Below are 22,778 nucleotides of genomic sequence, written 5' to 3'. Positions count from 1 at the left end.
TCATAAAAAACTTTGCGTTGCGACAGGGGGCGCCCAATCCCAAGGAACTGGGGCTCAGCTCACTTCATCGCAGAAACAGGGAGAGAATGAAGTCAAAAAGCATATTGGTCATTCAGAACACGCCCAAAACAAAACAGCAGGAGGTATTAGCAGCTGGGGAAGAAAACGACGGGGAGGGCTCCATGGCCTCAACGACAGTAAAACCCGGTCCAAAACAAGATCACATATTCCCAGGGGAGAAAAAAAGCACAAATTCCGCGCATGACACATTCATAGTGTCCCGCCCCTTTAATGCTTTGAAACGACGACAGCTGTCGATCGATGTTAGTGTCCCACTCATTCCGATATCCGACGCCCCGAAGGAGTATCTTCGAAAAGGGCCATTGCACCAAAGACAAGACTTACAAGGAACAATGATGACAATCAATAGGATGATAACGCAAATGACCAAGCATACGCGCATCTTCATATCCTTCCACCACATCTGCTTCCGCACGCGGTTGGCACCCCGGCGGAATCCCTGGGCCGAAACAGCCAAGTTGTCGGTCTTGTCCTGCAGGGAGTCTAGGCGCTCACCACGCTGAGAAACCTTTGTGATGTTCTCGCGCATCACACCAACGGTATCATCGATTTGCTGGAGGGCGGGTGGTGTATGTTAGCCTCGTGATCACCGGCAGTAAATGAACCCTCCGTGTCTCCCAAGTGGCATCAACAAAGAAGCGCATATCATCCACCACACATATAGATATGCGAAGCCCAACTTGATGGTATTTGGAGGGCCCGTTTTATGGGGCAAGGTGAAGACTAACCGCTTGCAGCGCCGCGGTGCGCTGGTTTCCATTCTGCTGCTGGGAGGCGCTGGGGGCAGCACCACCCTGGTTGGGGATATAGGGGTCGTAGGGCTGTTCGTTGGACATCGTGATAGTCGGAGCTGTTATGAAATGTGTTAGATATGACTTTGTAGGAAGTTGACGGCGATCAGGCGAACTCGAGCATGTAGTCAGGGACGCCTTTGTTTGGACCGGGGGTAACTCACCAGGTTCGTGGCCAAGGAGAGGGAAAGAGACGGAGTTAAGAGATGTAAAGAGACAGTGATCGCAAGCGAGTACGGATCAGGACGTTTGAAGGGCGTGAGGAGGGGATTTGGGATGGACTGGAGACTGCTAGACTTGTGAAGCTGACAAGTTGGAGTTGCCGCTGATGGCGGGTTCTGGGTCACGTGACTGTGGCGCTGTCTCAAAGCGCCCAGAAGCAGGCAAATTCTTTTTTTTTGGTTTACTTTCAGATCTCAATCTTAAAGAACTAGTGGATTTGGGTAGAATAGACTATCATTTTCGACACATTTACGGGGTGGAAATTGGCAAGACTGCATGGTCATAACAAAGCCGGGGAAATGGGCTGAATCTTTTACTAGGACAAACATGCCACGGAACAAGTCTCGATCGCATTATGCATTGTCCCCCTCATTTATTCGCGGTGTTTTCTGCATCAATATATGCACACAAAATCCGATCGGTACGTTTCGGCACGTGTGATCGACTGATATCCAAATTTCGCCATACCTTTTGTGGGGATGAATCATTATTATTATATATTGCTGCCTACTATTAGTTTTCCGTAGTATAACACGTTGCTCGAGGAACGGGTTGCGGATACTAAACTTAGTAACATGCTCCGGGTTCCACGGCTGGCAATTGCCGCTCAAAAGACTTAAGTAATCACAAGAATGGGAGAAGCAGATGAAAATGATCATTTCGGTTTTATCCAAGAATATATGATTTCATTGTTCAATGTTTTAGATCTTTTTATTTTCAGGTGAAGTCCATACATCCTCAAGTGCTGGACATCCAATTATCATCCATTCTTTGGAACTTGAGAATTTGTTTGGTGCCGAGCGACGACGTTTAAAGCAAGTATCGGAAACCCTGTCTAACAGCCACGACGGAGCCATTTTCTTCACTGGAAATAGCGCCCGTGGCCAAATCCGTACCCTCCTCTTGGTCAAGTTGCTTGTTCAGCCTTCCGAGATAAATGCGAAGGATGGTGGAAAATATAATCGTCATAGCGCACATTCCGATATTAATACTAAAAGCGGTGACATATCGAGGCGCAGCGGAATCTTGGTGTTCACGAATTAGAATTATCAATTGTATACAGTCGTCTCAATTCTCGGACTTACCAGGGTAAAGATAAGGCGTGTAAATTTGGCAGACATTGCTCAGACAATTGATCAAGGCTAGAGCAGCAGCGCGTTTGGCGGCGGGGCGAGGCAAGACTATGCTCTTTAGTATGTATCATTTGCAATATTATAGCAGAGGAGCTCTTACTGTTCGAAATGTATCCAAGGGCAACAACATAACTAGAGTATATACCACTTAGCATGATGCACATCGCGCTATATGTTTTTTGTCAGTAATTGTCCAATTTGCATCACGAAGTTGCATCAGCTTACACATAACGAGCGGCAAAGTTATTTCCTGCCATAGCCAGGACGAAAGACACAATAGCAATAATGGGTGGAAGGCACATATGAAGGTATCGTTCACCTGTGCGGTCCGCATGCCAGGCATTGATCAACACAAAAATTGTTCCTATAAGATATGGCGGTGTCGTCAGGAGTAAGGTATCAATGTTATTCTTGCCAAGTCCGGCCATCACACTTGAATGCGTCAATATTGATTTTTTCACAGGAAATGGATCCAGAGGAAGTTTCATACCTTGGAAAGAAAGTGGTAACAGCGCCGGCTGATGTACAGCCGTAAATCAGACCTAACAGTAACCAAGTTTTCGGGTCTCTGATCGAAAAGACATTATTAGTGCAAGGGCTAACATTGGGGATTCGATATCGAGCTTACAGGATAGCAAGCTTTGCACCGTTGAACATGCTTTGATGTTCGCTATCCACCCAGTCATCCTCACCAATATCTTCCTCTAGTCTCCAAGCTGCAAGTACTTTCTCATCATCGCTCAACCAGGGTGTAGTCCTGGGAAGATCGGGGACGATGAAGAAAGCGATCAAAGCCACAAAAATCTAGAAAATTAGCTTTAATCATATCTTGCCACCTTGGTCGTGAGACATACCGTAAGTGAGCCCTCTATGATAAAGAGCCATCTCCATGCTGCGATGCCACGGGCCCCATTCAAGCCACTAGTGATCCCAGCAGAGATCAGACCAGAGAATGCCCCTGAAATCAACGAACCCGCGTATAGTAATGCGGTCCGCTTGACCAGTTCTTTCCTTGTGTACCATGCCGACAGGAGATAAAGACAACCAGGCTAGAAGAAATTAGCAACCTGTCGCCGAGCAGAATGTAGTAATTTCTCACAAAATAAGCAGCCTCGATGAATCCGAGAAAGAACCGGACGGCCAGCAAGCCCCCGAAGTCCTTCGTGACAGCAGTGCAACAAGAGATGACACCCCATACTACCATACAGCTGGGCAAGTAGATCGAAGGTTTTCCAAATTTGTTCAGAATCATGTTCGAAGGCACTGTCGTAGTTAGCTCATGGAATGACGGAGAATATGACAAAGCTTAGATTTACCTTGCATTAGAAGGTATCCGACAAACAAGATGCTAACACAGATCTATGCATTGCCGTTAGGCCTCTGGGCGACTTTCGATCCTCATGTCTGTAGCTTGGCATTCTCTTACCTGGTACTCGTTACCCTTAAGATTCAAATCCTTTTGCAGCCCCGCCAATTTTGCGGCTGCAATATTGTTGCGATCTAGGTAGTTGAGGATATACATGACCAACATGATTATCAACAGTCTGGTGTCAATCTTTCTGACCAGTGCCTTCTCCCTTTGTTCTCTCTCCTCCGAAGACCAAGTCAATAATACTTCAGGTACACCTATCGGGTCTTGAGCCTTGGGATTTTCGAGCACATATTGCTCGATGTGTTGGTTTTCTGAATCTTTGACGTCGCCCATGACTCAAGCTGGGATTTAATAACGGATTGAGTTTGGCAGAAAGAGAGGAACAAAAAAAGGTAAAGGAAAATGTGTGAATGAAGATAGAAAGAGGGAAATCCGGGGCCTGTGGGGTTGCACTTAAACTTCCAGGGTATCGTTCCATTTCCCAATTCCACTTCTCTGGGGTAAGTTCCCCACGGGGTAAGTGATTGGCCCGATAAAGGAGCATGGGCCATTCGGATTTCTAGAGAGGAACAATTCGTCATGCTGATCTTACAAACGAACTAAAGGCTACGTTTCCATTTAACCACACCCTCATATCCGGTCATAGACCTCGGATAAGTGAATAGGTCGGACATCCTCCGTCTCAGGCCAAATCTTGATCAACATTATAAGGTCAGTTTCTTGGTTTTTATCCGTCTAACAATGAAACGCCAGGTAACTAATTTCCATCAATCACATTGGAAAATCTGTTCTCACGTGTTTATACATCCTCCTGCTGGGAACTTTGCCGTCAAATTTCTGACACCAACCGAGCGAATCTTTCCTTGTTCCACTAGACGCTCCATCACTTCCCAGCTGTCTTGATTGGTACGTCTATAGTGTCGATGAGCCCTGTTCTGGGGTCGACAGACGGAATAGTATCATTTAAGTCTCTAAAGACTAAAGGCTATAGGCCAGTGAATTTGTGTCGGGAGATTTGAGTCAGTAACCCTTTCGAAAGGAGATCACTTTCAATGCTGACTTGCCAGGTACAGATCAAGATAATCCGTCTGTAGATCAGCGAGTGATTTATCCACAGCCTCTTCAACAAGTTCCGGATCGTGGTGGGTGTTCCGTAATTTGCTGGTCAAGTATAAATTCCAATGCAACAGTTAATTTTATTGTTGAAACTACTTTCATGATAGTAAGGGGCTTATTCACATATGTACAAATATTTCGCCACACGGAACTCCAGAAGCTTTGATTTCATCTCCTACTTGCCTTTCAAATGGTCTCTATTCTTCCGGATGCTCGTTCATGAAGCCGCCGGAAATGCCATAGTCCTCTCGGATAAGTGTTGGTTTTCCGAAATTATAATTATCCGTGCTGACAGTATGACAGTACGGTAACTAACTACCGACCCTCGCATACTCCCCCCATTCTTCTGATGTGTGCTATCCATTGATGTAGTGAAATTACTGAACATTTGATTCAACCTGGGACGAGATTTTGATTTTTCTTGTGCGTAGCGACAACGCCAAGTCGAATTTGTTGATTTTCCCCCTCGTAACATTCGGACTCGCAGTCTCAACTCTCGGACGTGATCAAGCGGCAAGCCACAGAGCCAAACCGACGAAGAGGCGCCGCCAATCAAGCAGATTAGATATTTTCCAGTCCCTCCAGGGCCTCCCTCCACAATGGCTATGTCCTACGGATCGAGCACGTCGTAGTACTGTGCAAAAATATACAGCCCTCGTTTTGGGTTTTGAAATGTTGATTTTTGCGTTTTGTGTTTTGTGTTTTTGCTGCATCTATATAAAGCACGTGGTTAATAGTTTTCATTTCGTTTCGCGTTTTGTGTCCCCTGAAATATTGCGCGTAGTCCATATATTCACATATCAATAACATTTAATTCGCGTTTAACGTGAATCTAAAACTATTTTACATGGACCTCCGGGGCCTTCGACTTAGAGGAGCTGATATTAAAAAGATTTCAAATGGATGCTACTCATGCTTCTGGAAAGCAAGCCGCCATATTTTGTATGAGAGGCCATTGAAAGAGCTCCCAAAACGTGGACATAGTGGTCAAATGTGTGGTGCAATTATCTTAATTGGAAAGTCACAAAATATTAACTTGTTATTTGAATTTTTCATTTCCAACACAACTAGTAGATAGACTTGAGCAGAAAGGGGAGTCGACTTGCATTAAATAAATATCGATATACAGAGGCTTCCGTCACTGGGAGCCTTGAAAACATCCATTCTAATCAAAGAACATTTGAATGTTTAACATTTTAGACGTATCGTACACACCATAATGACCATTGAGGTAGATCCAAAGCGCTTGTACCGTAGCATTGACGGTATTTTTTTTTTGCAAAGAAAATTATGCGAGGAATTAAAGCATCAAAATCGCAAGAGACAGTCACAGCGAGTGGACTTGACTCACGCGAGGAGAAATCGGTTATAGTGCCACAAGCCGAAGACATGCTGTCACTATTTGTCTTCGCCCAGCATTTCCTTGCGCATCTCCTCACGTTGTATCCGGGTCTCCTCCTTGGCCTTGGCCCGTTGAGCCTCGATAATCGCACGCTTGCGATCCAATTCTTCCTGGGCAGCGTACCAGACTAAAGGGGGGAAAAGAAGAAAGAGTTAGTATTGCAATGATTCCGGGATGAAGTACAGTCGCCCCAAAGGTAGAGAGAAAAAAAAACATACTAGACTTGTCAGACTTGGACCACTCCTTCAGCTTGGTAACGTAATCGTCAAACTCCTGTGCCCGACGCTCTCCCTGCTCAGCACTGCGCTTCTGGAGCTCCGGGTTATACCGCTTGATCAGTTCCTCGTCGGTGGGTCGGATGTATTCCACAAAGGCAGGGCCTCCAACGGAGATGGCGATACCGCTGCAAGGAGAGAAGTGTCAGCGGACTCGGTTCAGCACTTCAATTCCATCATTCCTCTTGAGTCATATGCTGCTCAGCCGTTCAACACTCACCCAAGGATGACCTTCACCCATAAACCGGCGCGAGACATGATGTGGAGTGTTTTCTCCGATGCGGAGAACGGGATGTGATTGGGAGTGTGAGGTCTCGGATATCTCGGGGGCGGAAGATGTAGGCGTGTGAGCAAGGTATATGGTGTATGTTCGGAGGCAACCGATAGGGTGGTGGATTATTTCAGTGAGACAGCGCGTGCACTCGAAGGGACATCATCTGCATCATCGCGGCTCTCATTTGCGGGATTGGTGTGGCTCAGTTTGGGGCTGGTGTGGTGGCGCAGCAATGTCTCAAGTCGGGATCTCGGGAGCTTCGATTTCTTCGATTGAGATTCCACCGATACGAAACTATTGAATTTCTTATTTTTCTTATTTTTCTTTCTTTCCTTATCTGCCTTTGCACAAGGTTTCTTTTCTGTGATTTTCTCCACATCTTGCCCTGTGACGTAGGGTTTCCATCTATTGTGCATATTTTATGTCTCTTTGTTAAAATATTATTCCCATATTGATGTTGCCTATTCTTAGATATGCTGGGCACAGGGTCCATTTGGTGTAACATTTAGTCATTGTTGCGATCAACAATCCAATTTCCCTTTTCTTTCTACAGCGTGAGGAAAGGCTCCGTTGGGCATGAAATGTTTTGTCAGGTGTGGGGGCCTTGTATTATAGTGTATTCCGGGCATATCAACGAGCATGCGATCTTTGTAGAAGGTACTCTTAGCAGGAGTCGATATCGAATACAAATAGAGAAATGCATTTTAGTGAGTGATTAGAATAGATTGAGTAATGGACCAAGGCCGAAAAGAACCAATTGAGTCCACTATGGAGTAGTGTGTTGGCGACAAAACATGGGCCGGGGCTTGCATTGTCCTGACTGAAATTGGACAAAACCGCGTATCCCGTACATAACATGGCCCCTGATCGTCAGGTACAGTATTTTCTCCCAGGCGAAACAGAAACTTTGAAAATACCCGCGCGCGTTCTGCAGAGAAACTTGAACTTGAATGTGAAGACATTTAGGAGACTCTTCTGAAACCTTTACTGGGCCGAACCATGGTTGCCAAGATAACTCCAAGTCGTTTTTAAAACCGAAGAAATTAATGTATTCATGTAAACCAAATTTAATCCGAATTTAACAATTTAAAGACGATGACGGCGCAGAAGTGGGTCACCGGGTTTTATTAAAGTCACCTGTTTCCTTTTCCCCCATCGAATTCCCGTGTCCCCGCTTAGTTCCTGCAAAAAAGGCCATTGGCAAATCTCAGGTGAATCAAAGCAAGGTGCGTTGGAGAATGTGCGAGGCCTTCCAAATGCTTCTTGAGGCACGTGCTTGCATTTGCGGGGAGTCCGGTGGCTCGTGTTCCCTACTGACCGTTTGAGCAGTCATTTAGTCCTCCTTGCATGCGACCAGACCGTTGTGCCAAACAACCAACCCCCTCCCCGGGGAAGACCTCCTGAGAGAGAACCACTGAGAGTGACACGTCAACCCACCCCCCGTATAATTCAAAGTCATGGCATACCCTTCGCAGGCAGCCCAGAGGCCCCCGCCTCTGAGGCAGTACAACAACCCCGTACCTTCTTCGCCTGCCTCGGCCCCTGGTGGTTATGCGCCTGATGCTATGTACGCCCAAAACGGTGGCTACGGCCCATCAGACTCTGGCTACTCGGATCCTGGTTACAATGACCCTTCTTATGGTTATCCACAGTCCGCCCCTGGCCCTTCGCCGACTCAGTCGCAACCGCGTGCAATGCGCCCACCGGGTCCACCGGGACCACCAGGCTCAGTACGACCACCCCCCGGATATGACAGTCGGCGCGGCTATCCTGGCGATAGACCACCTCCCCAGAAAAGTTCAAGGCCTCGTAAGTGACTCGAAAGAATTCTTCTTTTTTATCCGGTTTAGCATCTAACAGACCTCAAGCGGGATCCCGTCCTCCGCGGCAAGGCGAGGGCTTCGACAGTCCTTTCCCAGCAGTTCCCCCGGGCAGAGACCCTAGAGATCCGAGAGCGAGAGACCCAAGGGATCCAAGAGCTAGAGATCCCAGAGACCCCAGAGACCCCAGAGATCCAAGAGCCAGGGACCCGAGAGACCCAAGGGCTAGAGACCCGAGAGACCCGAGAGACCCACGAAACCGACGAGGTCCTCCCCCGGACGGAATAGAACGAGGCATGGCAGCAATGGATATCAGTGGCCAACCACCGCGACCCCATACATCCAACTCAGGAAGACCAGATCCACGCGGACCCCCACGTGGAATGCCCCCTCGCGGCCGAGGAGGTTATTCAGGCCCCCCACGATCGGGCCGACCACCCATGGACCCGTCAATGGGACCGCCATCGCGCAGCGCAACCATGCCATTCCGAGAACCACCAGCTGGGCCGGCATATGGAGATTATGACTACCCAGCCTCCATGGGTGGTGACATGCCTCCACGTCCCAACACTGCCGGTAGCATGCGACCTCCTCGGGCTCGCCCTGCGCCTGGAAATGGCCCCGCAGCCGGGTTGATGCTTCCCCCTCCCGATCCACCGAACCGAGTCTCGTATGCACCCAGAGAATTTCTGGATAGTTACTACGATAGTAACAATGATGATGAGCCTGACATGCCCGACATGCCCAACTTTGATGCCATTCCCCATAGCCTTGGCCCGGTTGATGAGATGGGATTGGAAGCACCGAAGCCGAAACAACAAACACCAGTTTCCCCAATCTCTCCTAGTAACGGTCAATATGCAGCCTTTTCGCCGGGTGGCGGGCCAGTAACCCCACAGTCTCAATCTCACCCCAACCTTCGACAAGGCAGCGCGCCCAACCAGTTTGAAAATGCTGGCTTCAATTTTGGGATTGGCGGTGACACCTCACCCGCTGCTTCTGGATATGGGAATTCCCCTGGAAGTTACGATCAATCTGGCGGTTACTTCCCTCATGAAGCCGGAGCGTACGGTCCAGGTCCAAGTCCCTCGGGTCCTGTTCCCTCGGGCCCTCCAGCTCCTCCTCCTGGCCAGCGGGGCTCTCCTTACGAACAATATCATCAGTCACCAGATACTCAGCAAAGTCCCGACCATCAGATGCCTTCTCAACCGGCGCCATTCCGACCAGGCCTCGAACAAACCGCAAAACCCGCGCCCGTCCGTAATTACAACAACACTCCCGCCGCGCCTGCGCAAGCGCCAGCTGCCGCTCCCCAACCAGCTACCCCAGAGGGACAAACACCCATCACACACAATGAACTTGAGAAACTGCAACAAAAAGCGCGTGGTAACCCTTCAGACCAGGCGCTTCAGCTTCTTCTAGCCAAGAAGACGGTAGAGGCTGCTACCGTCCTTGTGGAAGAAAACACTCGCCTTGATCCCAAGACAAAAGCAAAGTTAAAGGAGAAGTATATTCTCGATGCGCACAAGATAATAAAGAAGCTATCCCAGGGCGGATATGCCGATGCCCAATTCTACTACGCCGATTGCTACGGAGAAGGTTTACTCGGATTGGAAGCCGACCCGAAGGAGGCTTTCAATCTATATCACTCGGCCGCAAAGAATGGCCATGCCCAATCAGCATACAGAGTGGCTGTCTGCTGCGAGATTGGTTCTGAAGAAGGCGGTGGAACAAAGCGAGATCCGTTCAAGGCTGTCCAGTGGTACAAGCGCGCAGCATCATTAGGCGATACCCCGGCAATGTATAAGATGGGCATGATTCATCTAAAGGGTCTACTTGGTCAAGCCCGCAGTCCCCGCGAGGGTGTCTCGTGGCTCAAGCGCGCGGCCGAGCGCGCAGACGAGGAAAACCCACATGCCCTGCACGAGCTGGCCCTCCTGTATCAGAATGCTGCTGCCAATGACTCGATCGTTCGCGACGAGGCATACGCCAGTCAACTGTTCCACCAGGCCGCCGAGCTGGGCTATAAATTCTCTCAGTTCCGTCTCGGCACTGCTTATGAGTATGGCTTGATGGGATGTGCTCCCGACAACCGCATGAGTATTATCTGGTACACCCGGGCTGCTGCTCAGGGCGAGCACCAAAGTGAACTTGCCCTTAGTGGCTGGTATCTCACTGGATCGGATGGGGTTCTACAGCAAAGTGATACCGAAGCATACCTCTGGGCTCGGAAGGCAGCCGTAGCTGGTCTTGCCAAGGCCGAGTATGCCATGGGTTACTTTACTGAGGTTGGAATCGGTGCCGCTGCTAATCTGGATGATGCGAAGCGATGGTACTGGCGTGCAGCTGGTAAGAAACAAACCCCCGGTTTTAGTTCTAATTCGAATCGCTCTCGCTAACTATTTTCCCTTCTTTTTGCAGCTCAAGGATTCCCCAAAGCCAGGGAACGCCTCGAAGACCTCAAGAAGGGTGGAGGTAGAATGGAAAAGACTCGTCTCAATCGCGCAGCTGTGAACAAGCAAAGTGACGGAGACTGTGTCTTGATGTAGTTTTCCCTCTTTCCTGCTTGACCATTGTTCGGATTCCTCGCCACAATTCCCAATTCCCAATTCCACGGCCCAAATACACTTCTATACCCGGGTTTTCCCATATATGTATTGATCTCTCTAATGACCCCATGCTTTCAACGACAATGTTCAAATGTTTGTTTCCCAGCCCCCCTCCCACCTCAATGGAGCCTGCCTTTTTGGTATGGGCTGTACAATTTTCCCCCCTCCACTTCTGATTCTATCCCCCTTTTGTTTTCATTCTGATTCACATTTTTTTTTATCTTTCTTCTCTGATCTTTTGGGGTGCATCTCCACTGTGAAAGACATGATTAGTACGGACACGTTGGGCAAATACCCTGGAGCTAGGCCTGGCTACATTTACATTGGAATAGAATGGATTGATTTTTGTGACACATGTGTGTATATTTCAGCTCCGTGGAATACTTTTCATTCCAACATTAAAGGTTTTGATTCCTACTAGCTTGACTTATATGACAGGAGGCTTCTATGGATTTTTTATTTCGCCTAAGTAGACATCAAGTATAAAATGACAGCTGGGCACAAACCCTGCAAGCTGACAGGGATAGAGATAGGTACTATTAGGTGTCTATCCTTTTAATTGCTTGTACGTTTGTACATTGACTTCCCAACCTGGTTTCCAGGTGGTGTCGTGAATGGAAATTCCATTCAAATCGAACATCGAACTTGGAATTCATCTGGGTTGAGACGAGCATCAAACTCTCGGTGCATATACTTTGAAAGTATTTTCTAGGAGGCTTTGGCATTGACGTATTGATTCAAATATTCAAATGTTGACATATTTGCTACCGTTGGCATCAATATTGGTAATTGGTACAGTATGGTAAAGACTAAGGGAAGCCCACGGTTTCCCCAGTTCTCCATCTGATAAGAGTTTGTTAGGCAGCGCGCATGAATTTTTTTTTTTAATTGGCCATAGTTAAGCAAACCCAATTTTATATTCATTTTTAATAAAACCCCATTTCACACTCATCTCGCAGAAGGTTTTAATATGAGGATTGGAATTTATATGTTTGTTATTTCAACGTCATTTTTATATACATTCTGTCATGAAGCTGGGGCTGAAGCTTCAGGCCTTAGGCTTCGACCACCATGTATACTTCACTAACCGCGCAACACAAAGTTTAACCAGTATGCAACAATTTCGATATAAAAAAATCCGAAAACCGATCCATGTCCGCCGGCCGTCACCTTCAACATCCCACATCCGTATTTCCGAGCGGGTCCATTCCGCGCTGACACACACCATCGGCTCGGCTTATGGCATCGGCTCTACTTCCGACGCGAAGCTACTGTATTTCTAATGCAAGCACCGAATTCCAATCCCGGCCAAGGATTACACTATTCGCAGAACACCCTACTGGTCTTTGGAATTAAAGTTCGACTTTGAAAATTCCCACTTACATAAATCCGTGGACTGGCATTTACATTCTTCCAAAGCAGTACACTGTACATACATGTCTTCCGAACCTCACACCAAATTAAATAATCATCCTGCAGACACCGCAAGCGCAACTGGTTTCTCGAGCTCAAGCAATCGGAAGATCCTCGTTCTTTCGCTAGTGACGGTTTTCATCGCGATATTGATCACGCTTTTTGGAAACGATACCGCAAATCTGTCTGCGTTTCGTCGTCTGTTCGGTTCTTCGAGTGCGACTCGTTCGGCTGTGGGTCCTTTATCTGCGTCTGCGTCTGCGTCTGCGTCTATTGCTAGTGCGGCTGTTAAAGCGAAGACAGCTTCGCAGGACGATTTGGCTTCTTTCAAGATGAAGACGCCGGTTTATTTTTTGAGTCATGGTGGGGTAAGAATATGCTTCCTTGTCGCACATGCAATTGTTCCAATGAGAGCCTGATATGCATACATACTGTTTGATACGTGGCTTCGAAGCTTTGCGTGAATGTTTGAACTGACAGTTCTAATGTTCTCATGTAGCCTAACGTTATGTACGAGGTGGACCATCCTGCCTATCGCAAACTAGGTCAAATCGGACGCGAGATCACTACTAAGGTCAAGCCTCGCGCGGTGGTGGTTTTCTCGGCGCATTGGCAGGGTGGAAAGGATACCATCTATGTGAATACGGCCGAGCAGACGGATTTGATTTATGAGTATGTTTTCCCCTTTTCTGCATGTTCATTTTACGCAGAAGACCTTGAAGGTTTTACCAAGGAGTTTATACTGATATTCATTGATGTAGCTTCTATGGTTTCCCCGATCATTACTACAAAGAAAAGTACCCGAACGTGGGAAGCAAGGAAGTTGCACAGAAAGTACTCGACTCGCTCAAAGACGCGGGCATCGATGCAAAGGGCGTGAAACGGGGTCTTGACCATGGTGTTTGGGCGAGTTTCAAGTGCGGTAAGTCTGTATCCATATCCACGAGAACTAATGAATGAAGAAACAAACAATGCTAATATTGCACCATAGCCTTCGAACCAGACTCTAATGCCCTCGACGTCCCCATCGTCCAGGTCTCCCTGTTCGATACTGAAGATCCAAACCAACACTACCGCCTTGGACAGGCAGTAGCCCGACTACGCGAGGATAATATTCTAATTATTGTTTCGGGAATGGCAGTTCACAACCTTCGCGACATGCGATTTACGTGGGGAAAGCCACAGCCTCTGCCTTACGCTGTTAGCTTCGACGAGGCGCTAAAGGAGGCCGTTACGACGCAGCCCGAGGAGCGAGAGGCTGCTATGGCGGCTTTGCTGAAGAGGCCGGATGCCAGACAGGCGCACCCGACTTTCGACCATTTGTTGCCTATTCACATTGGAGCTGGAGCCGCGGGCGCCGATCTCGCGAAGCGGCTATGGAAGTTCCCCGAGGGAAGTATGAGCTGGTCACAGTATCGGTTTGGAGATGTGGGAAATGCGAGCTCTTCTTTATAGGCCCTATTGGATTGTAAATGAAATGGGTTGTTTTGGCAGTGGAAATATAATCAATCAGGAAGTAAATATCCGTCATTGCATAAGAAAATTGAAACAAATAGAATTCCCATTCGTGCTGGAATGCGGGCTTGAGCTGAAGTTTTTCGGTGAAGCGATTGGATGTGTGAGACTCGGGTTCGATTTTCATCTATAGGTACACAGGATCGTAGAACGGCAAAACTCGCGATTGTGGCAGGAACATAAGACAGATAGTGATTGGGGCGAAGGGGAAGAATGAGGTTAATGTCGTTATGAGGTCTGCTTCACCAAGTGGGTGATGCGCTCTTCAATCTGCGCGTCGGAGAGGCCTGTATTATTTTAAGTTAGCGATGCCTGTGTCGGATGCACCGGCGGATAGCGTAAGGCGAACTTACCGGACAGCGCTTCTTGAGTCTCCTTTCCGAGCTCTGCAGTCCCATATCCATCGAGTTAGCGATTCGAGTTTTCTTGCATGACGTGGGCTGGAATTGTCAGGGAATGAATAGCTGGGATGTCGTACCGTAACGGGCAAAGACTCGCGGCACGGAGCCGGAGGCCTCGCGCATGAGGATGGGAGTGTGAGGGTTGTGCTTCTTCATGGTAGGGTAGGCGCGGTTAAGGAAGGACCTGGTTAAGCGACACGATTGAGTCAGTCAATGGATTCAATCCGGGGAGCATGTTGCCATTGAGGAACTGGGATAGGATCTTCAGGTTGTCGGTCGGGTGTACCTTGTGGCGGCGCTCTGCTCGGAAGTCTGGCAGAAGAGGAAGCGGAGCTCCTTGAGGCTCTTGGTGAAAACGTATTTACCCGACATGACGGAATGGTGTGGAGTTGGAGGATTATTGGAGGAGGGGGGTATCAAGCGTGTCTCTCCAGCAAGAGAAGAGAGCATTATTCACGAGCCCCGTGATTCGCTCAGTCAGAGATGACTCCCGCTATACCCGATGCGGACTAGCGTATATCGCATTAGATAATCCGGAAAAGAACCGCTTTACGACGAGTTGATAGCTGAGGAGGTTTAACGTAGTAGCTGTATCAATTGATTTTAGAATAGCCTAGTAATATTCGAGCTTTCCCTTTACACATTATAGCTTAAATTTACTCCAGTGGTGGTGCAATTCCATCGTTGTGACCTTGTAACCGGCGGAAAACTCACTTGCCCCGACCACCGGCCGATCCCGCCCTTCTTCCCTCTTCACTCCCCAAGTCGTCATATCTCAAATCGCCATCATGTCGTCTCGCGTGGGATTCCGCTTCCTTAACAACACTCGCTTTGCCTTCCGCAATGCCACTGGTCCCTTCCGCCGGCAGGCCGGCCAGGGCTTCCGTTTCCAGAGCTCCGAGGCCGGCGCCGCGGAGCAGTCGAGCTTCTTCAAGCGCATGTGGGACAGCCCTGTTGGCGTGAAGACTGTGCACTTCTGGTAGGTTATTGATCATTGGTTACTGTTTAGGCGATCGCAATGACTTGATCCCGCTAACCTTGATGTCTTGTAGGGCTCCTATGATGAAGGTACGGTTATGACTCCAAAATCACCCCGTCCCAACCGACGCCCGTTTCGCCCGACGATAAAACATCCGTGACTCTTTGCGATAAGATGGAAACTAGTTGAGGTCACGCGGGAGGCTTCTCGAGAAAAATTGACTGACATAACGGTTTTGTGCAGTGGGCTTTGGTCATCGCCGGTATCTCCGACTTCAACCGCCCGGCTGAGAAGCTGTCCCTTACCCAGAACGGTGCCTTGATGGCTACTGGTGCCATCTGGACCCGCTGGTGCTTGATTATCAAGCCCCGTAACGTCCTGTATGTTTCGTTTCTCTTGGACTTTTCATTTCGGTGTTGATCACGCGATGAATGTTTCGCTGACTTAACATGATTTCAATAGGCTTGCCGCTGTCAACTTCTTCCTCGGATGCGTTGGTGTTGTCCAGGTCACCCGCATTGTCCAGTACCGCCGCAGCCTCGATGGCTCCGCTGAGGAGACCGTTGTCGAGTCCGCCAAGGGTGTCGTCTCTGCCGCCGAGGAGGCCGCTGAGGGTGCCGTGAAGGCTGTTGAGGATAAGGTGTCTGATAAGACCAACTAAATTGCACTCTGTGTCTCATGAGTCAGGTGCATTTGTCAGGGATGGTGCGGGTACTGAAAGATGTGGAAAGACAGGACTGCACGTAGATTGGCTTTTATAGAGGCTCGGTTTTTATTCCGTGTCCACTCGATACACTCCAAAGATGGGGGTTTATTGGTTTTATTTTCCTCTTTGCGCTGTCCGTTATCTCTACGTGACCCGCTGTACATATAACTATGGAAAGTGTTTGTTTTGTCCTCAATTTTGGTCGAGATCGTAGGGCAAAAGGCCCGCAATCCCAGAACTATCCATGGAATAGAATTCTTGGATTAACTCGACGTACCAATCGGTTTTCTTGAAGACTCGGTACGAGAACATTTTAGAATCTATAGCAACTGCAAGGAAAACCAATCACGCTGGGGATTAAATCATAAGTTCCGTAGTCAATATGCACGATCAGCATTTCCCCGGATTTTTCCTCCCAATCGGTGAAATCCAAGTCAAACTTTCCTCCTATCGGACCCACGCCAATGTCTCCCTCTCCTAAAAGACAGTACTCCAATCTCCGAGCAACTCACTAAAAACAACGCCAATTGAAGCTACACCAGCTTCATCCCCCAGATTCTCCACACCAGATGATGCCGATTCCCCGGACGAAGACGGTGCACCGCGCTTTACCCCACCTCACCCGCATTGACGGAATAGCTTAGCGTCGACGCCCATGTTTCGCCGTACGCATTTCACTTTTTGCTGGTAGCTGTGCCGTATACGTATATAAAAGAAGCAATGCCGCCGATCTTCCTTGGCCTGACAAGGGCAATTCAAGGAATTCTATCTACCTCCCTTTCCCACCATACACAATGAGGATCTCCAATGCTTTGACGCAGGCTACCGGCCTTCTCTTGTCGCTCGGTCTGGCCGCCGAGGCAAGATCTGTGAGTGCACCTACAGTTGCAAAGGGCTACTCGCGGAGTGAAATCTGCAAGCCCCATGCACCGTTCAAGCCTCTTCCTGCCAGTCAGCCGCGAACCAAGACGTGTACCGTCTCTTCGTACGGAGATGGACGCGATGACTCCAAGTTCATTCTTTCTGCGATTGAAAAGTGCAACAATGGCGGAAAGGTTGTCTTCGAGGCAGACAAGGAGTACACGATCGGTACAGCTTTGGATCTGACCTTCCTCAAGAATGTGGATCTTGGTATGTCTTAGAATCAAAGTTCCTCATCAATTGGGGTTTTCCTTTTACTAATCGTCCTCTACAGATATTCAAGGATACATCAAGTTCACCAATGACACGGACTACTGGCAGGAGCATGCTTTCGCTCAGGTCTACCAGAATGCTACGACCTTTTTCCAGCTGGGTGGTGAAGACGTCAATATCTATGGCGGCGGTACCCTCGATGGAAATGGACAGGTCTGGTACGACTTGTATAATGAGGATGATCTGATTCTGCGTCCAGTCTTGGTGGGAGTTATTGGACTTAATGGAGGCACCATTGGTCCTTTGAACCTTCGCTGGTCGCCCCAGTGGTACAACTTTGTTGCAAACTCTACCAATGTTGTGTTCAACGAAATCAACATTGGTGGATTAAGTAACAACGACATCACTGCTAAGAACACTGATGGATGGTGAGACTCCTTGTTTCCAGAGGCCGGAACTTAGACTAACAGGATTAGGGACGTCTACCGCTCTTCAAACATTGTCATTCAGAACTCTATCATCAACAACGGCGACGGTACGGGATACTAAAGTTTGATGTGTCTGAATCATTTTGTTCTAACATTTTTCTAGACTGTGTCTCTTTCAAGCCCAACACCACCGATATCATTGTTCAGAACCTTCACTGCAATGGCTCCCACGGTATCTCAGTTGGTTCCCTGGGCCAGTACGAGGGTGAGGTCGACATCGTTGAGAATGTCCTCGTGTACAACATCTCTATGTTCAATGCATCGGTCAGTAAATCATAAGTCACCAAAAAAGCGTACACTAATATAAAACAGGACGGTGCACGAATCAAAGTTTGGCCTGGCGTCTCTTCAGAGCTATCCGCTGACTTGCAAGGCGGTGGTGGCACCGGCTACGTGAAGAACATCACCTACGACACCATGTACATCGATAACGTCGAATACGCTATTCAGGTCACCCAGTGCTACGGACAAAGCAACCTGACTCTTTGCAACGAGTACCCCGTGCGTTCATCTTTCACGAATCTTCTTTATGATGCAAATGTCTAACGATTTGGTTTAAATATAGAGCGATCTCACTATCTCCGACGTCTACTTCAACAACATCTACGGTACAACTTCGGGCGCATACAACCCTTATGTTGGAACTGTTGTCTGCTCGAGTCCAGATGTAAGTTTCCCAAATTCAGCATCTCTGATATAATTTTAACTAACTATCCTAGGTGTGCTCGAATATCCATGCCACTGATATCTCTGTCACTAACCCGGCCGGTGCTGACTACAATGAGTTTACATGCAGCAATGTGAGTTTACTTTAACTCCGAAGAGTCGAATTTTACTGACGGTTTTTGCCTTCTCTAGGTCAACACCACATTACTTGCAGTCACCTGCAATGCTGCTTAAGTAGCTACATTCATTTTTCTCTATCATTAATGCTAGTTGTTGTACTAGACAGATCATAATAATGAACAATAATTACCCATGCAGGTGATTAGTCTTTGCCTCACCTCTGGAAACAAGTAGCTACGCCTAGCATGAATGTCACTTTTTGGCAATGGTCCATCATTCCACTCGACCGGCCCCGGGCGTAGGTCCACACAATGAATGCAGGGTATAAATGTATCAAGGAGGTCTTAGACTCAAGCGTCCTTTTTCTTGACTGGGTATCACCTCAAATGCCAACCTTGGTTCCTGGTCGGAGATACACGGACATAGCATCCATGTGACTCCTAAATCCAACCATTTAAATCCCGCAATATTTGTCAGGTAGACAATTATTTGAAATCATTAATTTGTATTGCATATAAGAAAACATAGGAAACAGTATTTCAATCCAACCTCCAGATGTCAGAATAAAAACTCACTTGTAACTTTTCTCACTCTTTGCCCACTTAAACCAACATTTCAGCCTCAAATACCGCAATGGCAGAGCTTGCGGACTTTGTTCGTTGGAACAACGTACCTCAAATCACAAGCTTCGTCCCAACAAGCCACAACGACACATACCCATTTATAACTCCCACCGGATCTGAGCTGACCGGCAAAACGGTCGTTATCACAGGAGCTTCCAAAGGCATCGGCCTCGCGACAGCAATCCGACTAGTAAAAGCAGGTTGCAGCAGAATCGCCATAGCAGCACGCTCATCCCTCGATGAAGCAGTCAAAGAGCTCAAATCCGAGGCCCAGAGATCCAACCTTTCCCCACCTATAATCCTCCCCCTAACCGTCGACGTCACTTCCGACGAGGCCGTCAGAGCAGCCGCTCATTCCGTGGAGGAAGTCTTTGGAAAAATAGATATTCTCATCAACAATGCGGGATATATGCCTAAATTTCAGCGCATGGGCGAGACTGACCCTTTGGAATGGTGGCAAGGGTTCGAGGTTAACGTCAAAGGAACCTTTCTCTGTGCAAATTACTTTTTTCCGCTTTTGTTGAGATCTCAGACTAAGATTATGGTCAATTTGACTTCTGTCGGTGCGCATACGCTGACCCTGGGCGGGTCATCGTATATGGTGTCGAGATTCGCAAATTGTCGGGTTAATGAGTTTTTGGCGAGGGATTATGAGGAGGAGGGGCTTGTTGCGATTTCGTTGCATCCTGGGGGCGTTGCTACTGATATGCGGGCCAACTTCCCGGAGCGATTGCATGCTGGATTGCAGGATGATGTGAATCTTTCGGCAGATACGATTGTTTGGCTTGTCAAGGAGCGGCGCGAGTGGTTGAATGGGAGGTATGTTTCGGGGCCGTGGGATATGGAGGAGTTGGAAGCTAGGAAAAAGGAGATTTTGGAGAGAGATTTGTTGAAATTCAGGATGACGATCCGATAAGCTCTAGACAGTATACTGGTAGCTATTTAGTGCACTTGGAAATATCTATTCGCAAATTGAGACTATGTTGAACGCCAAGGTAGCTTTCACTCGCAGATGCTTTATAGCCGATCAGCCACTCCATGACGATGAACCCAGCTCCGGGCTCGTTTCCCGAAGATATACCTGTTTTAGAAGAAGAGGAAACCGTTAGCAAATCCGTGTGATCGGATTGAAGGCACTTGGTGAACTTACATAGGAATTGTAAATAGAGTGGCTCCTAGCGTGATGCCACCAATAGTGAAAAAGCAGTTGCGAACACCCTGGCTATCGATCCATCCAGTGATATAAAATGATAGCCCGAAAGCAAACAGATTCTTCAGGAAGTTCATCGCCGCAAAGGCTTCACCAGCCTTTTCGCGATGGCAGTCAACCACATACGTGACCACACCAGTAGTTCCAAGTTGAACTCCAAAGTTGATCATTCCCAAACAGACAATCACCGGGACGGGCCAAGGATCCTGCGCAGCTGCAGCTTGACCCCAGGCGAAGAACCCGGTTGATGTGAAGAGCAGGTAGGTTACCATGATAGGGAGACGGAATTCGGGTTCTGAGAAATGTTAATGATTGAGTCCACACCTTGGCATATTATATGTAGTCAATGATAAGGAAAGAGTGAATCTTACCAAATGTACCGCCATTTCTCATTGACATTCTGGTGACCAGACCATCAATCAGAGGACCGGCGACTAGTGTACCTAGCACTGATGCGACAAAGGAAGAGAGATTGGTCGCTCCCACGCCGATGACGGAGAAGTTGTACGGTGCGGCCGAGAAAATTTGCGATAGAGTAAGAGAGATACCTACAAGCCATGAGATGCACATGGTGAAAAGCAGTACGGCCCACAGAACAGGGGGAGATGCTAGCAGATAGAATGGTCGGATCAGGGTATTCCAGAAAGGTACGTGGTTGACGTAACCGTTATAAGGCAACAGTTCCGTGGGCCACGAGTTGCGAGCCTCAGTTGATGTAGCGGGGGTGCTTGGTGTACGGTCGAGCTGTTCGAGGGTTGCTTTTCCTTCCACGACGGCCTGGGTATCTTAGCAGAGTCTCTTGGGATGTGAAGTGGACCACAAAAACCTACCGTCGATTCCGCGGTGTCGATATTCAAGGCTTCTCGCTTGAACGCAGATTCGGGCATCCAGAAAAATACAAGAATGAAGGCCAATGCAAAAGCTCCACCCATGCCGTACAATGCCTCGTGATACGAAGAGTACTGAATAATACAAGCAGCTGTGAACCCAAATATCAGCAAAAGCTTCAACAACAGGGCCATATTTATCATTCCACGCACCGATCGGAACCGCAAGGTTAATACCACCCAGAACTCCAAGATTGAATATAGCCGTCCGAAACCCTCGCTCATGCACAAACCTAAGAAATCCGTTAGATCATCAATCCCACGTCCGTTCCAAGGCCCGGAACAACACAAAAACAAAGCCTACCAAATATCCGAGATGGACGCTGGAACCAAAGCCTCAAAGGGCGCCATGCACAATCCACAAAAGACCCTCGAGGCAACGAATGACTCAAAGCTTTTGGCTCCAGCAGCCCAAAAACACGACACCATTAGTCCAAGTGTTGTCCCCAGATAGACGGGCCGTTTCCCATATTTAACAGCCAGAGAATTGAATATTAAGCTTCCCACGGCGATCGCGGCGATAGCTCCGCCCTGTACAGCCGACACGAAGGTTTCTAGTGGGACATTGAATTCGGCTGCTATGGGGACGAATGCACCTCCGAGCAGAGGTCCAACGGCTATGAACGCAGAAAGCAGAAGTTAGTACGTACAATTGAGAGGTTTCGGATGTGGATTTCCACCAATGCTCTGACACGAATGACTTACCTCCTACACAACCACACCCCCATCCATAGGCGACGGTGAATAGCAGCTTCTTCGTTCGAGACCAATTGTACGGGTCATTGGGCGAGTCGGAGGGCTGTGGCACAAGCACTATTTTACCTGTGCGATCGTACTTGAGTAGACCAGGATCGATACCCGAGTAAGTATCTATCTCAGATTGGCCATTAAGTGGAGCTGTTCCGGGAACATGCTCCAGCTTTGTGTCCTCCAAGATCCCAAATGGCATGTTGGGGGCCAGCGAAGGTATAGTTGTGAAATTGGTGGTAGAGGCGGGGGAAAAGAAGAATGTCCGTTATGTAGCAGAAGGAGCTACGTTTAAAAGCAAGAGAAGAAAAAAAGTGATGAGCGATACTGACGTGGGCTGCGGAATGATTCTAGCAAACTTTCTGCTGATCCCTGTCGGCAGCTGGACTAGTGTGCTGTGCAAGGATTGGAGTAACCCAGTACTTCAGTCCGAGTCCTTTTATGCTTTTTTTTTATAAACAGGCCTAGCATAGGATTACATAGACTAACATTCACACCGTCTCTTCTTCCTCTTCATTTCCCCGGACTTGAGACCTTGTGGCTTGGCCTCGTTGGCATGGATGAACTCAAAAGTCGAAATTGAGTCTTGCGGGACTGGGGATATGGGGCTCGTCAGGCCCCATTATGGGGAAACCTAGTGCTGGACTCTGGGGTTCCCCGCGGGGGTTTACCGGGCTACGGGATATCATTTGGATGGGATCGTCTAGAACCGCAGAGCCAAGACTTTAATATGGCTTTAATTGGATTTTCGATGCGAGGTTGTTGGGAATCGGTTTTATCTGTATATCTGCATG

At 48.2% G+C, this 22,778-nt stretch overlaps 11 protein-coding genes across 11 annotated transcripts; 6 read left to right on the top strand and 5 right to left on the bottom strand.

The window, feature by feature from the left end:
* Positions 1-288: 288 nt before the first annotated feature.
* N7466_010109 (SNAP receptor SNC2) lies at positions 289-917 on the bottom strand (the record flags this gene model as incomplete). Its single annotated transcript, XM_057169498.1, has 3 exons — positions 289-311; positions 406-634; positions 810-917. The coding sequence occupies 3 exons, from the start codon at positions 915-917 to the stop codon at positions 289-291; spliced, it is 360 nt and encodes a 119-aa protein (XP_057016889.1).
* Positions 918-1,904: 987 nt separating this feature from the next.
* N7466_010108 (putative MFS transporter) lies at positions 1,905-3,932 on the bottom strand (the record flags this gene model as incomplete). Its single annotated transcript, XM_057169497.1, has 10 exons — positions 1,905-2,119; positions 2,180-2,275; positions 2,328-2,395; positions 2,453-2,659; positions 2,718-2,795; positions 2,856-3,031; positions 3,082-3,276; positions 3,327-3,490; positions 3,544-3,586; positions 3,654-3,932. The coding sequence occupies 10 exons, from the start codon at positions 3,930-3,932 to the stop codon at positions 1,905-1,907; spliced, it is 1,521 nt and encodes a 506-aa protein (XP_057016888.1).
* Positions 3,933-6,113: 2,181 nt separating this feature from the next.
* N7466_010107 (uncharacterized protein) lies at positions 6,114-6,650 on the bottom strand (the record flags this gene model as incomplete). Its single annotated transcript, XM_057169496.1, has 3 exons — positions 6,114-6,244; positions 6,336-6,520; positions 6,613-6,650. The coding sequence occupies 3 exons, from the start codon at positions 6,648-6,650 to the stop codon at positions 6,114-6,116; spliced, it is 354 nt and encodes a 117-aa protein (XP_057016887.1).
* Positions 6,651-8,123: 1,473 nt separating this feature from the next.
* Positions 8,124-8,774, top strand: N7466_010106 (uncharacterized protein; the record flags this gene model as incomplete). Its single annotated transcript, XM_057169495.1, has 2 exons — positions 8,124-8,475; positions 8,527-8,774. The coding sequence occupies 2 exons, from the start codon at positions 8,124-8,126 to the stop codon at positions 8,772-8,774; spliced, it is 600 nt and encodes a 199-aa protein (XP_057016886.1).
* Positions 8,775-8,926: 152 nt separating this feature from the next.
* N7466_010105 (uncharacterized protein) lies at positions 8,927-11,035 on the top strand (the record flags this gene model as incomplete). The annotated part of the gene is made up of 2 exons (XM_057169494.1): positions 8,927-10,835; positions 10,908-11,035. 2 exons carry the CDS (start codon positions 8,927-8,929, stop codon positions 11,033-11,035), a joined length of 2,037 nt encoding a protein of 678 aa, XP_057016885.1.
* Positions 11,036-12,531: 1,496 nt separating this feature from the next.
* Positions 12,532-13,963, top strand: N7466_010104 (DODA-type extradiol aromatic ring-opening family dioxygenase; the record flags this gene model as incomplete). Its single annotated transcript, XM_057169493.1, has 4 exons — positions 12,532-12,876; positions 13,008-13,180; positions 13,270-13,430; positions 13,500-13,963. The coding sequence occupies 4 exons, from the start codon at positions 12,532-12,534 to the stop codon at positions 13,961-13,963; spliced, it is 1,143 nt and encodes a 380-aa protein (XP_057016884.1).
* A 288-nt stretch (positions 13,964-14,251) lies between these two features.
* Positions 14,252-14,796, bottom strand: N7466_010103 (L51/S25/CI-B8 domain-containing protein; the record flags this gene model as incomplete). Its single annotated transcript, XM_057169492.1, has 4 exons — positions 14,252-14,310; positions 14,377-14,409; positions 14,502-14,608; positions 14,711-14,796. The coding sequence occupies 4 exons, from the start codon at positions 14,794-14,796 to the stop codon at positions 14,252-14,254; spliced, it is 285 nt and encodes a 94-aa protein (XP_057016883.1).
* Positions 14,797-15,212: 416 nt separating this feature from the next.
* N7466_010102 (mitochondrial pyruvate carrier family protein) lies at positions 15,213-16,064 on the top strand (the record flags this gene model as incomplete). The annotated part of the gene is made up of 4 exons (XM_057169491.1): positions 15,213-15,403; positions 15,477-15,492; positions 15,647-15,783; positions 15,866-16,064. The coding sequence occupies 4 exons, from the start codon at positions 15,213-15,215 to the stop codon at positions 16,062-16,064; spliced, it is 543 nt and encodes a 180-aa protein (XP_057016882.1).
* An 839-nt stretch (positions 16,065-16,903) lies between these two features.
* N7466_010101 (putative extracellular exo-polygalacturonase) lies at positions 16,904-18,631 on the top strand (the record flags this gene model as incomplete). Its single annotated transcript, XM_057169490.1, has 8 exons — positions 16,904-17,240; positions 17,305-17,671; positions 17,720-17,778; positions 17,835-17,995; positions 18,044-18,232; positions 18,297-18,398; positions 18,451-18,531; positions 18,590-18,631. 8 exons carry the CDS (start codon positions 16,904-16,906, stop codon positions 18,629-18,631), a joined length of 1,338 nt encoding a protein of 445 aa, XP_057016881.1.
* Positions 18,632-19,150: 519 nt separating this feature from the next.
* On the top strand, positions 19,151-20,056 carry N7466_010100 (SDR family oxidoreductase; the record flags this gene model as incomplete). Its single annotated transcript, XM_057169489.1, has 1 exon — positions 19,151-20,056. The coding sequence occupies one exon, from the start codon at positions 19,151-19,153 to the stop codon at positions 20,054-20,056; it is 906 nt and encodes a 301-aa protein (XP_057016880.1).
* A 230-nt stretch (positions 20,057-20,286) lies between these two features.
* Positions 20,287-22,186, bottom strand: N7466_010099 (major facilitator superfamily domain-containing protein; the record flags this gene model as incomplete). Its single annotated transcript, XM_057169488.1, has 6 exons — positions 20,287-20,645; positions 20,722-21,127; positions 21,181-21,329; positions 21,391-21,470; positions 21,542-21,854; positions 21,943-22,186. 6 exons carry the CDS (start codon positions 22,184-22,186, stop codon positions 20,287-20,289), a joined length of 1,551 nt encoding a protein of 516 aa, XP_057016879.1.
* Between the last annotated feature and the right edge of the window lie 592 nt (positions 22,187-22,778).

The sequence above is a fragment of the Penicillium verhagenii genome (genome assembly GCF_028828195.1).
Source record: "Penicillium verhagenii strain IBT 33310 chromosome Unknown utg000010l_segment0_segment0, whole genome shotgun sequence".
In the NCBI taxonomy this organism is placed as follows: Eukaryota; Fungi; Ascomycota; class Eurotiomycetes; order Eurotiales; family Aspergillaceae; genus Penicillium; species Penicillium verhagenii.
This window is presented reverse-complemented; position numbering and strand designations above follow the sequence as displayed.